The sequence below is a fragment of the Eucyclogobius newberryi genome, unplaced genomic scaffold (genome assembly GCF_026437365.1).
Source record: "Eucyclogobius newberryi isolate DKJ021-1_F unplaced genomic scaffold, fEucNew1.0.hap1 SCAF_22, whole genome shotgun sequence".
NCBI lineage: Eukaryota > Metazoa > Chordata > Actinopteri > Gobiiformes > Gobiidae > Eucyclogobius > Eucyclogobius newberryi.
Window position 1 is genome coordinate 25,460,864 of NW_027315857.1, and position 13,117 is coordinate 25,473,980.

Sequence of the window (13,117 nt, forward strand, 5' to 3'; positions counted from 1 at the left end):
TATCTAGGACAAAACAGGTGAGATATAAAAAGTACAATATTAAGTAAGATGTCAAAAAAATTCATAAGGAGTGTTTAAAAGTGGGTGGGAAACCGTGTAAACTCGGCTGTAATGTTTACATGAGTCGACACGTCGGCAGTTGTGTTTAGCTTCCTGTTTACGAGCTCGTCTTCTCCGAGCCTCACAAAAACACTCCCTTTTGTGTCTCCTCCTCTGCTGTTTTAGGTCCTTAAATCATCACAGACTCGTTCATTACAACTGCGTTCTTACATTGGCACGTCGGGGCAAGCTAGCTTTTGTTTATTTCCCCATGGTAATCCCCTCCGCTGCCAGAGAGTCATGTGGTTTTCAGTACAGTTAAAAGCACAATAAAAGCTCTTCTTCGTGCACTGAAATGGAGCAAAGGATCATGGTCTATGTAGTTCACGGTGTTTTCTGTAGCAACACGACTTTTTGAGACGTTGGACGACCCGATATCGCCGTATTTCTGCCACATCCTTCGACCAGACTCTCCGCGAGCTCCTGCAGGCGTTCACTTGGGCTTTAAACGGAGGGAGCGCCGGCTCGTGGGGGTCGCGGGGGTCGCCGCCGCAGATGTGGGCTCCCTCTGGTGTCCGTGTGGGGTCATGACTCGAGCACTCACTCGCGCTCCCGCTGCCAGAACATAACAGCAGAGCACATTTGTCGAGGAAAACGCCGTCCGAATACAAATGAAGCCGTCTGCTGCACCGGGAGGACGACTGTGCTCACGTCGTGTGACTGAAGTGAGACGATCTCTAAAGTGACATAAACATGGAAAGTTCAACTTAAATCATAAACTTTTGTTTTTGTTGAGAAGGAAATGAAATGAGCCAATTTTAGGGCCAAACACTGTTTAGTCACAAAATATTCTGCCCAGTTTACAAAAATGACCACGGGGCCTTTTCACCACGGGCCCTTTTCACCACGGGCCCTTTTCACCACGGGCCCTTTTCACCACGGGCCCTTTTCACCACGGGGCCTTTTCACCACGGGGCCTTTTCACCACGGGGCCTTTTCACCACGGGGCCTTTTCACCACGGGGCCTTTTCTTCCCGAGCTCGCTCCACGTTTGTCCTCATGCTTTTGTCCTCCCGAGCTCGCTCCACGTTTGTCCTCATGCTTTTGTCCTCAGTCTCGGCGAACGCGTCAAACCGCCGTAATTATCCCGTTCAGTCAACACAACTCGTGACGCCATCGCTCGCGTCTGTGTTTACACATCGTCTCCGGGACAAACGTGTCTGTCGCTTCCCACGGTTTGAACCCGAACGCGGACCTGACTTTTGTTTACGGTCGTCGGGGAAACGGCCGGTTCCCGACGCGCGCGCCAAATCCCAAACTGTGGTTTTCCATCTTGAGTTTTGTGATGGGAAATAAAAGAGTGCATCGTTCTGGAGAATGAAGATGGTCCAAAAAATGTTCATTTTGTAATGCTTTATTAGCTCCTTCAAAACGGAGACCAAACTGAGTCCACATCCAGACCAAACGGGGACATAACTGGGACCAAACTGGGACCAAAGGTGGACTTTGTGTGTGTTTTACTGTCTCTGTGTTTGAGTGGAGCTGCCGATTGGCTGAGAGCCAAACGTGGAGTGTAAAAGTGAAACCTGTAAAAGTGTTTTGTGCGTCATATGGATGTTTTGTCCGGTGTGTTTCAGGACCAGCGTCTGAAGGAGATCGGCACACACACTCCGCCCTCGGCGTCGCCCAGCGCTGTGTCCATGAACAGCCTCAACAACAACAACCACCAGCACCACCACCACCAGCACCACCACCACATGACCCCGACTCCAGAGCTCTTCACCACCTCCATCAACGCCAACAGGTGCTCGGGCTTCATACAGGCTTCATACAGGCTTCATACAGGCTTCATACAGGCTTCATACAGGCTTCAGACTGGCTTCAGACGAGCTTCAGACGGGTTTCATACGAGGTTTCACCCACAGAAATCCCTCCAAATGTTATGAGTCAAACAGAGGCTTCGCTCCGAGCCGCGGCTGTAACTGACTCGCCTTCATTTACTCTTGATAATCCGCCGCGATTTACGGCTCGTCCGCCGCTCTCCTCGGGTGTTTACGGCCCCGCCCGCCTGTCCTCCCCATCGCCCTCCTGTCCTCCCCATCGCTTGCCTGTCCTCCCCATCGCCCGCCAGTCCTCCCCATCGCCTGCCAGTCCTCCCCATCGCCCGCCTGTCCTACCCATCGCCCGCCTGTCCTCCCCATCGCCCGCCAGTTCTCCCCATCGCCCGCCTGTCCTCCCCATCGCCTGCCAGTCCTCCCCATCGCTTGCCAGTCCTCCCCATCTCCCGCCTGTCCTCCCCATCGCCCACCTGTCCTCCCCATCGCCCGCCTGTCTTCCCCATCGCCCGCCTGTCCTCCCCATCGCCCGCCTGTCCTCCCCATCGCTTGCCAGTCCTCCCCATCGCCCGCCAGTCCTCCCCATCGCCCGCCAGTCCTCCCCATCGCCCGCCTGTCCTCCCCATCGCCCGCCAGTCCTCCCCATCTCCCGCCTGTACTCCCCATCGCCCGCCTGTCCTCCCCATCGCCCGCCTGTCCTCCCCATCGCCCGCCTGTCCTCCCCATCGCCCGCCTGTCCTCCCCATCTCCCGCCTGTCCTCCCCATCGCCCGCCTGTCCTCCCCATCGCCCGCCTGTCCTCCCCATCTCCCGCCTGTCCTCCCCATCGCCCGCCTGTCCTCCCCATCGCCCGCCTGTCCTCCCCATCGCCCGCCTGTCCTCCCCATCTCCCGCCTGTCCTCCCCATCGCCCGCCTGTCCTCCCCATCGCCCGCGTGTCCTCCCCATCGCCCGCCTGTCCTCCCCATCTCCCGCCTGTCCTCCCCATCGCCCGCCAGTCCTCCCCATCGCCCGCCAGTCCTCCCCATCGCCCGCCAGTCCTCCCCATCGCCCGCCAGTCCTCCCCATCGCCCGCCAGTCCTCCCCATCGCCCGCCAGTCCTCCCCATTGCCCGCCTGTCCTCCCCATCGCCCGCCAGTCCTCCCCATCGCCCGCCAGTCCTCCCCATCGCCCGCCTGTCCTCCCCATCTCCCGCCTGTCCTCCCCATCGCCCGCCAGTCCTCCCCATCGCCCGCCTGTCCTCCCCATCGCCCGCCTGTCCTCCCCATCGCCCGCCTGTCCTCCCCATCGCCCGCCAGTCCTCTCCCATCGCCCGCCAGTCCTCCCCATCGCCCGCCTGTCCTCCCCATGGCTTGCCAGTCCTCCCCATCTCCCGCCTGTCCTCCCCATCGCCCGCCTGTCCTCCCCATGGCTTGCCAGTCCTCCCCATCTCCCGCCTGTCCTCCCCATCGCCCGCCTGTCCTCCCCATCGCCCGCCTGTCCTCCCCATGGCTTGCCAGTCCTCCCCATCTCCCGCCTGTCCTCCCCATCGCCCGCCTGTCCTCCCCATGGCTTGCCAGTCCTCCCCATCTCCCGCCTGTCCTCCCCATCGCCCACCTGTCCTCCCCATCGCCCGCCTGTCCTCCCCATCTCCCGCCTGTCCTCCCCATCGCCCGCCAGTCCTCTCCCATCGCCCGCCAGTCCTCCCCATCGCCCGCCTGTCCTCCCCATGGCTTGCCAGTCCTCCCCATCTCCCGCCTGTCCTCCCCATCGCCCGCCTGTCCTCCCCATGGCTTGCCAGTCCTCCCCATCTCCCGCCTGTCCTCCCCATCGCCCGCCTGTCCTCCCCATCGCCCGCCTGTCCTCCCCATGGCTTGCCAGTCCTCCCCATCTCCCGCCTGTCCTCCCCATCGCCCGCCTGTCCTCCCCATGGCTTGCCAGTCCTCCCCATCTCCCGCCTGTCCTCCCCATCGCCCGCCTGTCCTCCCCATGGCTTGCCAGTCCTCCCCATCTCCCGCCTGTCCTCCCCATCGCCCGCCTGTCCTCCCCATCGCCCGCCTGTCCTCCCCATGGCTTGCCAGTCCTCCCCATCTCCCGCCTGTCCTCCCCATCTCCCGCCTGTCCTCCCCATCGCCCGCCTGTCCTCCCCATGGCTTGCCAGTCCTCCCCATCTCCCGCCTGTCCTCCCCATCGCCCGCCTGTCCTCCCCATCGCCCGCCTGTCCTCCCCATCGCCCGCCTGTCCTCCCCATCTCCCGCCTGTCCTCCCCATCGCCCGCCAGTCCTCTCCCATCGCCCGCCAGTCCTCCCCATCGCCCGCCTGTCCTCCCCATGGCTTGCCAGTCCTCCCCATCTCCCGCCTGTCCTCCCCATCGCCCGCCTGTCCTCCCCATGGCTTGCCAGTCCTCTCCCATCGCCCGCCTGTCCTCCCCATCGCCCGCCTGTCCTCCCCATCGCCCGCCTGTCCTCCCCATCGCCCGCCTGTCCTCCCCATCGCCCGCCTGTCCTCCCCATGGCTTGCCAGTCCTCCCCATCGCCCGCCTGTCCTCCCCATCGCCCGCCTGTCCTCCCCATCGCCCGCCTGTCCTCCCCATCGCCCACCACTAAGCGGTTTCAGCGGTGGCTTTGGCCCGTCACGCTCAGCGGATTAAATATTTATGGCCTTTTCCCCGTCTGTCCTCTTGGATCTTCCTCCTCCGCCGCTCGCTCCGACTCCTGCTCGAGCCGTAACACGTCCAGAGCGACTGCAGCGCTGGACGTGTAAACGACGGGCTCTTTACACATTAAAGGACACGTTCTGCATCATGTGTAAACGTCCTGAGCGTCTTTAGTTTGGCCTCGTGTTCCAGAACTCCAAAAACACACATTTGGCTCTGATCGCTGCTGCGCCGCCGCCGTGTCAGTGTTGTGACGGCGTGCGCTCGACCACGCGGCGCTCGACACGATTCGCAGGCCCTCGCCGCCCGGGGCCCCTCGCAGCCCGGGGCCCCTCGCAGCCCGGGGCCCCTCGCCGCCCGGGGCCTCGCCCGTTCCTCACTGTCTTGTTGTGTGTGCAGCGCGGCGCCTCTGAGCAGCGACCTGTTCGACCTGCAGCCGACCTTCATCCACAACGTGTCCAGCACCAACAACAGCGCCTGGGGAGGTACGACCAACCACACCACGCACTACATCTTCCTCCTGCTCCTCCTCTTCTTTTCCCTCCTCTTCCTCCTGGTCCTCATCTTCCTCCTCCTGCTCCTCCTCTTCCTCCTCTTCTTCCTCCTGCTCCTCCTCTTCCTCCTCCTGCTCCTCTTCTTCCTCCTGCTCCTCCTCTTCCTCCTCCTGCTCCTCCTCTTCCTCTTCCTGCTCTTCTTCCTCCTGCTCCTCCTCTTCCTCCTCCTCCTGCTCCTCCTCTTCCTCCTCCTGCTCCTCCTCCTCCTGCTCCTCTTCCTCGTCTTCTTCCTCCTCCTGCTCCTCTTCCTCCTCTTCTTCCTCCTCCTGCTCCTCTTCCTCCTCTTCTTCCTCCTCCTGCTCCTCTTCCTCCTCTTCTTCCTCCTCCTGCTCCTCTTCCTCCTCCTGCTCCTCCTCTTCCTCCTCTTCTTCCTCCTGCTCCTCCTCTTCCTCCTCCTGCTCCTCTTCTTCCTCCTGCTCCTCCTCTTCCTCCTCCTGCTCCTCCTCTTCCTCTTCCTGCTCTTCTTCCTCCTGCTCCTCCTCTTCCTCCTCCTGCTCCTCCTCTTCCTCTTCCTGCTCTTCTTCCTCCTGCTCCTCCTCTTCCTCCTCCTCCTGCTCCTCCTCTTCCTCCTCCTGCTCCTCCTCCTCCTGCTCCTCTTCCTCCTCTTCTTCCTCCTCCTGCTCCTCTTCCTCCTCTTCTTCCTCCTCCTGCTCCTCTTCCTCCTCCTGCTCCTCCTCTTCCTCCTGCTGATCGTGTTTTTCTGTGTCAGGCGGGAAACGTGAGGAGGGCTGAAAACGCTGATCCACAAAGAGGGAAAGTACAGATCGTGAAGCTGAGGTCATGAAAACAGGCGGTTAAAAGCTGACTAAGAGCAGTTAGCTGTGTTAGTCTGGATAAAGAGCTCGAGCTGTCACAATGGAACCACTATTTGTGAGGGTGAAACATAATGGTTCTCGTGTCCTCATAATGTTCTCTGGACTGAAAAGACTCAAACATAATAATAATAATAATAACTTTTATTTATATAGTGCTTTTCAGTGACCCAAAGACGCTGAACATAATTAAAAAGGGGGGTGTATTTACAGACAGGGGGGGACAACACGTACAATACACATTAATATACAGATAAAATGAACAAGACAGAAGAAGTAGAGAGAAAAAGATGGGGATGTAACAGGGGGTAGAAGAGGAGGCAATGGGGTAGAGGAGGCTAGGGGTAGGGGAGGTCATAGGCTTGGGTGAAGAGGTCATGTTTTTAGGCGGGATTTGAATGTTGTGAGTGAGGGAGAGTGGGACAGGTTGGGGGAGGGAGTTCCAGAGTCGGGGTGCTGTTCGGGAGAATGCTCTGTCGCCAAAAGTTTTGAGTCGGGATGTTGGTGCAGTCAGGGTGAGAGAGGAGGAGGATCGGAGAGCTCGGGAGGGGCGGTGGGGGATGAGGAGGCAGGTAGGGGGGGGCAAGGTGGTGAGATGGTTTAGAACATAGATCTGACTCGTCTGCATCACTGTGATTGGACACATTTTCACTGCGTGTCATGTGACCTAACGGCAGCATGTAGAGGTTGAACAGAAGGGGTCCCAGGACTGACCCCTGGGGCACTCCACAGGTCAGGGGCATGAGGTCTGAGACACAAAGTACTTCCTGTCTTCCAGATAAGACCTTCACCCGTTTAGGGCGGGGCCAGTGATGCCCGCCCAGTCCTCTAGTCTCTGTAAATCGTACTTGTGTCCTCATAATGTTCTCTGGACTAAAAAGACTCTAAAACACATTCAAAAGTGGCATTATTAAATGAAAGAGAATAAACAATTTCATATTTTCATCAACAATACACTTTAATCATAAATATTCTCTCAAGAAACAGAAATAATGGTTTGACTGTGGAACACTGAAATCATCGTTAGTGGCAGCTTTTTGTGATTAGTTTATATTGATCGTGTCTTTGAGGTTTCTTGACTTTAAATGTTTAAATATTCACGTTTGCTCTTTGTGTTTGCTCCTCTGGAGCTGTTACCGTGACGATGTCATGAGGTCATTTCTCTTCTTTTTACATTATCACAGGATCAACAACAACAACTTGCAGCTCTAATGTTTTATTTTATTTAGACCTGGTTTAGTCCTGGTTTAGACCTGGTTTATACACTTGGTAAGACGACAGATGTCTAAGTCTTTGGGACGTGTTGGGACAGACATACAGCAGAAGGAGGGAGGCTGTTTACTTCCTCCAGCTGAATCATATTATGGAGGTTTTAAAAGTGCCTTTGATCAAACACGTGAAGCTCAGTCCAAAATCACAAACGGAAAAACAACTAAAAGATCAAATTTGGGGGAAAGTGTTGGTGGTTCTGGTGTGAAGCTCTGGTCTGAGGAGGCTTCACACTCTTGAGTCCACCTAAAGCAGCTCCAGATCCTCGGCTTCATCCACTCTGACGCTCTGGCCTCGCCTTTAGGTCCTGCTCTGTGGTCTTAAAGTGGTCTTCACACGTCGTGCAGCCTTCATGTCCCGCTGGGTCTCGCACACTCCTATTTATACCTCATTTTGCAGTTTTATTTTGATGCGTGAAGGTTTCCGCAGCGTCGCAAAGCCGTATTTACACTTCAGTTGTTTTAGATCAATATTGCGATTAAAAAATGTCCAAAATACAACGTAATGAACCTGGGAGGTCAGAAGTATTTAGAAGACAAAAGCTCAATAGATCTTCTTTCAAATCTAGGACTAAAACTAAGAACGCATCAAAACTGGGACTAGACTGTGAACTCATCCTGGACACGGATCAGGACCAAACCAGATCTACGTCTGGACTAAACTGGGCTCAAACCGGGACCAGAACCACCCACAGTCCCCAGACAAGTAACTGGACTTGTACTAATACTGCAAACGCTAGTACTTTAGTGCACTTTCGGCTTTGTTTGTTGAGAAATCATCGGTTCACGGCCCTCATCCTCCCTGGAAACCTTTATCTTTATGTTAAATGTCGGCTTCACTGGAGAGCGCCGTGTCATTTTGAGCCTATTCTTATTCCTGGCGACGCGGCGGCGCTGGCGACCACCCCCCGAGCCTCGTCCTCCGCCGCCGCCAAAACAAGAGGTGCACCGGGAGTTTGCGTCTGCTCCGAAAACAGCATCGGCTTCGCTTTCCGGGCCCGAGTAACCAGGCAACGGCAAAAAGCAAAAGCGTCTCACTGTGTCACGTCTGCGGAGTCGGAGTAAATGGGATTAGAACAGCGCGGGGGCGGTGAGACCCTCACCACGCCGGCGCCGCAACCTTTCCGACCCATTTCTGCGCTCAGACGAGGGGCGAGCGCACGTCGAACTATATACGCCATTACACGGGACGTGTGTGATTAAAGGGGAACTAATCCACATGGCAGCCGCGCGTGTGGCACATGGTGAAACCTCTGCAAGACCCGACTCGAGTCTTCCATCTCCGGCGTTTGCCCTTTTATTATTTTCTATTTTACATTATTAGTCATGATTCTCTGAATTCTGCACCTGTTTTTTTTTCACTTGTCCAGGAACATTCTCATTTATAGTAAAACTGAAAAATGCACTGCTACACTTATCCAGGAAGTGACGAACGTGTCTGTCGAGTCCAAACGTCAGGGTCAGCAGCTTTCACCTAGAATAAGACCTCACGGGACACGGGTACATATGATACTTCTGTGTATGAATATGAAAACATAATGTGGGGTTTGACACAAGTTCTCCCGGAACCGAACACTGGGACTCGCCTCTCCTCATGTTGTTGTGATGCACGTGATTGACTCTACTGCCCCCTTCAGGATTGGAGAGCCAGCCGCCCGGACAGACCATGACGGTAGATTTTGACGCCGTTTTCGGGAGTAACGCCGGTGCGACGAGTAACGGCAACGGTCCACAGACGCCAGCCGGTAAAGCCACGGCATAAGCTAAAACTAAGAGCTACTTTGGGCTTTCGCTGGCATCAGACTAACCGCTGCAGTGACACTTCGGCTATCGCTCTTTGGGCTCATAACGGCTTTGTTCTTCTTGCGTGTGGCGCTTCTGATTGGGAATGACCTCAACTACCGCAGTGCGACTAATTCAATGAAAATCCTGCTCCAATCGAGTATAAAAAATGTGTAATTATGAAAACTAGGACTGTCAAGTTTGTTCATCACTATTTATCGCATGATTGTCCAGAGTTAACACCCAATTAATCATGATTAGTTATAATTTGTCCATATTTTCTTTTGCTTATTTTAGTAATGGCCCTATTTGTTTTAAGGAATCTAATTGTAAAAAATGTAAAAATAAATCCCAACTTAACTTAATTCGCTGTTAATGCGATAACGCAATAAACTTGACAGTCTTAGTAAAAACAACGTATGTTGCTTGTTCTGCTTGTTCTGCCTAATCTTTGCTTTAAACATGACTCACAAAATTGTAAATTGTAATGACTTTGAATTATCCTAATTTCAATTGCAGCCCCAATTTTTCCGCCACAAATGACCATATTTTTTTCTTTTTTCTTTCATTCCTTGACTGATTTAAAGAAGAAAACGTAGAAAGTTAACATTCATACATTCATCAATGCTAATTTCACCGCGGAGTAGCAGGTGTGTTTCTGAAAATGGGAGCGCGGTTTAAGGCAATTTGCAGCTTAATGATGTGTAATTATCAACACGAAGGAAAAATGTTGCAGAAATGTGCTCATTAAGTCCAATAAATAGCCATCATTTTAGCTTTTTCTTCCCCTTAACAAATAAACTAGTCCCTGCCATAGCGACGTATGTTTTTTAACTCCTTTTTTATGATTTAGCCATTTCTTAATCCTGCCGACAACGCCAATCTGTCACTGCATAATAGAAATGTTTTTTTTTTGTAACCCGTTCTACAAGATTATAACAGATCAAACTCTTTTTAAAAGTGCTGCCGCCGTTGTTTTGCCTAGACACACAATGGGGACGTTTCAAAAGTACAAAAACAATAGTAGAATTACAAAAAATTACTTTAATGGCCTTTTTCCCCCGTTTACAATAATTAGGTAAAATTTGTCTTGCTTTTTTTCCTCCACTGTATTGAGATGTTTTATAATGCCATACTGTGGAACATTCCCGGCAAAGCAATAGCTAGGGGTGGATCCTACGCCAGAACCGTTTCGTACGTAGTGCACCTTTTGAGAATGATGTTGACAGCAACAGCGTCACATCTGTTTTCGTGTCAAGCCTGAGGGATGTGGGTAAAAAGAGATTTAACCAGCATATTGGAAACGCCGCTCGTCTCCTTGTCCCGCGGTAACAGTTGGCGTCTCTTCCTGAACTGTGGCTGGTATAATGGAGCGCCTGCTTAAACTGCCATGGGAAAACCTGTTCACCATCTGGGCCCTGGCCTCCTGGCATCCGTCTGCCTTTGTGTGTATTTTGTCCACTGATTGTGTGTTTAAACGTCTCTCTTTAAATCGTCTCTGCATCGTGTCTTTACTGTTGTCCCATCGTCGATCCATCTTCTCTCCATCGTCTACATCATCTGTTCATCATCTCTCCACCACTCCATTGTCTCTCATTGTCTGTCCATCATCTCTCCTTCATCTGTCCATCGCCTGTCCATCGTCTCTCCTTCATCTGTCCATCTGTCCAGCATCTGTGCATCGTCTCTCCTTCATCTGTCCATCTGTCCAGCATCTGTGCATCGTCTCTCCTTCATCTGTCCATCGCCTGTCCATCATCTCTCCTTCATCTGGATATCGTCTGTCCATCATCTCTCCATCTGTCCAGCATCTGTGCATCGTCTCTCCTTCATCTGTCCATCGCCTGTCCATCGTCTGTCCATTGTCTCTCCTTCATCTGTCTATCGTCTCTCCTTCTGTCCATTGTCTCTCCTTCATCTGTCCATCGCCTGTCCATCGTCTCTCCTTCATCTGTCCATCGTCTCTCCTTCATCTGTCCATCGCCTGTCCATCGTCTCTCCTTCATCTGTCCATCGTCTCTCCTTCATCTGTCAATCGTCTCTCCTTCATCTGTCCATCGTCTCTCCTTCTGTCCATTGTCTCTCCATCTGTCCATCGCCTGTCCATCATCTCTCCATCTGGATATCGTCTGTCCATCTGTCATCGTCTCTCCATCTGTCCATCATCTGTCCATCGTCTCTCCATCTGTCCAGCATCTGTCCATCGTCTCTCCTTCATCTGTCCATCACCTGTCCATCGTCTGTCCATTGTCTCTCCTTCATCTGTCCATCGCCTGTCCATCGTCTCTCCTTCATCTGTCCATCGTCTCTCCTTCTGTCCATTGTCTCTCCTTCATCTGTCCATCATCTCTCCATCTGTCCATCGTCTCTCCATCTGTCCATCGTCTCTCCATCTGTCCATCGTCTGTCCATCGTCTCCCCTTCATCTGTCCAATCGTCTGTCCATTGTCCGTCCATCGTCTCTCCATCTGTCCATCTAAAAGCTGAGCTGCTGTGGTTGTACAACGTCCCGTGTGTCTCTGCGTCTCGTCACCCGTCTGTTACAGGTTGTGTTTCGTGTGGGACCGGTCCATCTGTTCGTCTACCGTCTTCGTATTTGTTTCTGTGTTTGTCGTCCGTTACGCTCTCTTCTCCTCCGCTCTCGTTCTTTATCTCTCTCCATTTATTCCTCGTGTCCCTTCACACCTCACAAAGCAGAAGTCCCCCAGGCGGCTCGTCTCCATCTGTTCACCTCTTTCCCCTGCTCTCGTTGCTTACTCTCTCCCTCTCTCCAAAACATCAGTGAAACGTCTGAATATATCGTGACAAAATGGCCTCCACACATGTTTCAAAATGTAACTAAATTAGACTTTAAAAAACGAGTTGCCGTCTAATTTTTCCATTTAATGATTTTACGTTGATCCACAGCAAAGAATTTAGATTTCAAGCTGATTTATCTACAACATTTACACTCATTTCACATCACATCTTGTCTGTTTTGTTCCTCCTCTCTCTCTGAATACATGTGTAAAAGCAGTTAACGCTTCTTGCCCCATTTGATCATCTTCCTGCTTTGCCCAGAATTTGATTTAAAGGTTGCGCGCCGCTTTTCGTGGCCGTTTCATTCCATTAATTTACCATCGATTTAACTTCTGCTCTTGGAATAGTTCAGCAGTTCAGATTTCAGTCTTCTCTCGAATGCTTCTGGACGGGCGCAGAGTGCGAACCGAATGCCAGAGCCCTCGTTTCGGTCGGCGGGCGAACCGGGCGGGCGAATTGGGCGGGCGAACCGGGCGGGCCAGGCTGGCGCTCGCGCAATTCTGTGGGAGATTCGCCGTTTTAGAAAGAAAAAAATCCAAACGGGAAATCCACCAACGTCGAACCCGCATCACTGTTGGTCAGCGATGGGCTCCGCAAACCCGTCAAACCCGTCGCGTTTCTTTTCGTCCCTTTCAGCCGACGACAATCACATCGTTGGTCAATAACGACGCCACTTTCTGAAGCCGTTGTGGGGCGAAAAACTCCACTTTTCTTTCTTTATTCTGACAGAAGACGACACGCTCTGTACCGTTTGTTTGTTTGTTTGTTTCGTGCGGCTGGATCCATGAACCGGGACAAACATCTGCATTTCGAGCGTTTTGGATGTCGTTTCGTCCCTTGAACGCGGCCGATTGTCCAAACGGATGACGACGCTTCCCTGTATTGTGCTCTCGCCTCGGCTGTACCTTCACTTTCCTCCTCTTTCCTCGCCTTTATCCCCTCTGTACGTCTCACTTATTGAGCCGGGCTCTGTTTCCACCACGTCTCTTTGCCCCCAATAGCTCTGGCGCGTTTGATTTCCCTCCGCGACATGGATTTACTCCTCAGCGCTTCCCGTTGATCTTAAATCCCATCGAATCACGTTGTGGCCTAAGCCTCTCGCTGATGGCGTTATCCTCTGCGCTCGATACCGCGCCATCGCTTCTTTCCTCCGTCGTGTTCCGCTTGTTGCTCGGCGGCGTGATGATCTGCTCCGGAGGGAGTCGGCTTTTATCTGCAGCGCCAGCGATTCACTTTGAATCATGGAAAAAGCGATTGCTCTGGACACAAAGCGAGCACGGGAAAGAGTCACGCCACAAACGAGTTCAAGGAGACGCAGAGTGTTGTTGTTGTTGTTGTTGTTTCTGGTATTTAGCAATAAACTTAAAAACACGTTTAAAATGAGTGTAAATGTGT

General features: G+C 53.0%; 1 protein-coding gene across 1 annotated transcript in view; it reads left to right on the forward strand.

The window, feature by feature from the left end:
• Positions 1-13,117, forward strand: part of LOC140371636 (phosphatidylinositol-binding clathrin assembly protein) — a 100,751-nt gene that overhangs the window by 73,621 nt on the left and 14,013 nt on the right. The window contains exons 11-13 of the mRNA XM_072458814.1: positions 1,677-1,843; positions 4,907-4,992; positions 8,779-8,886. Coding sequence (XP_072314915.1) covers positions 1,677-1,843; positions 4,907-4,992; positions 8,779-8,886 — 361 coding nt within the window. The remainder of the gene's footprint in view (positions 1-1,676; positions 1,844-4,906; positions 4,993-8,778; positions 8,887-13,117) is intronic.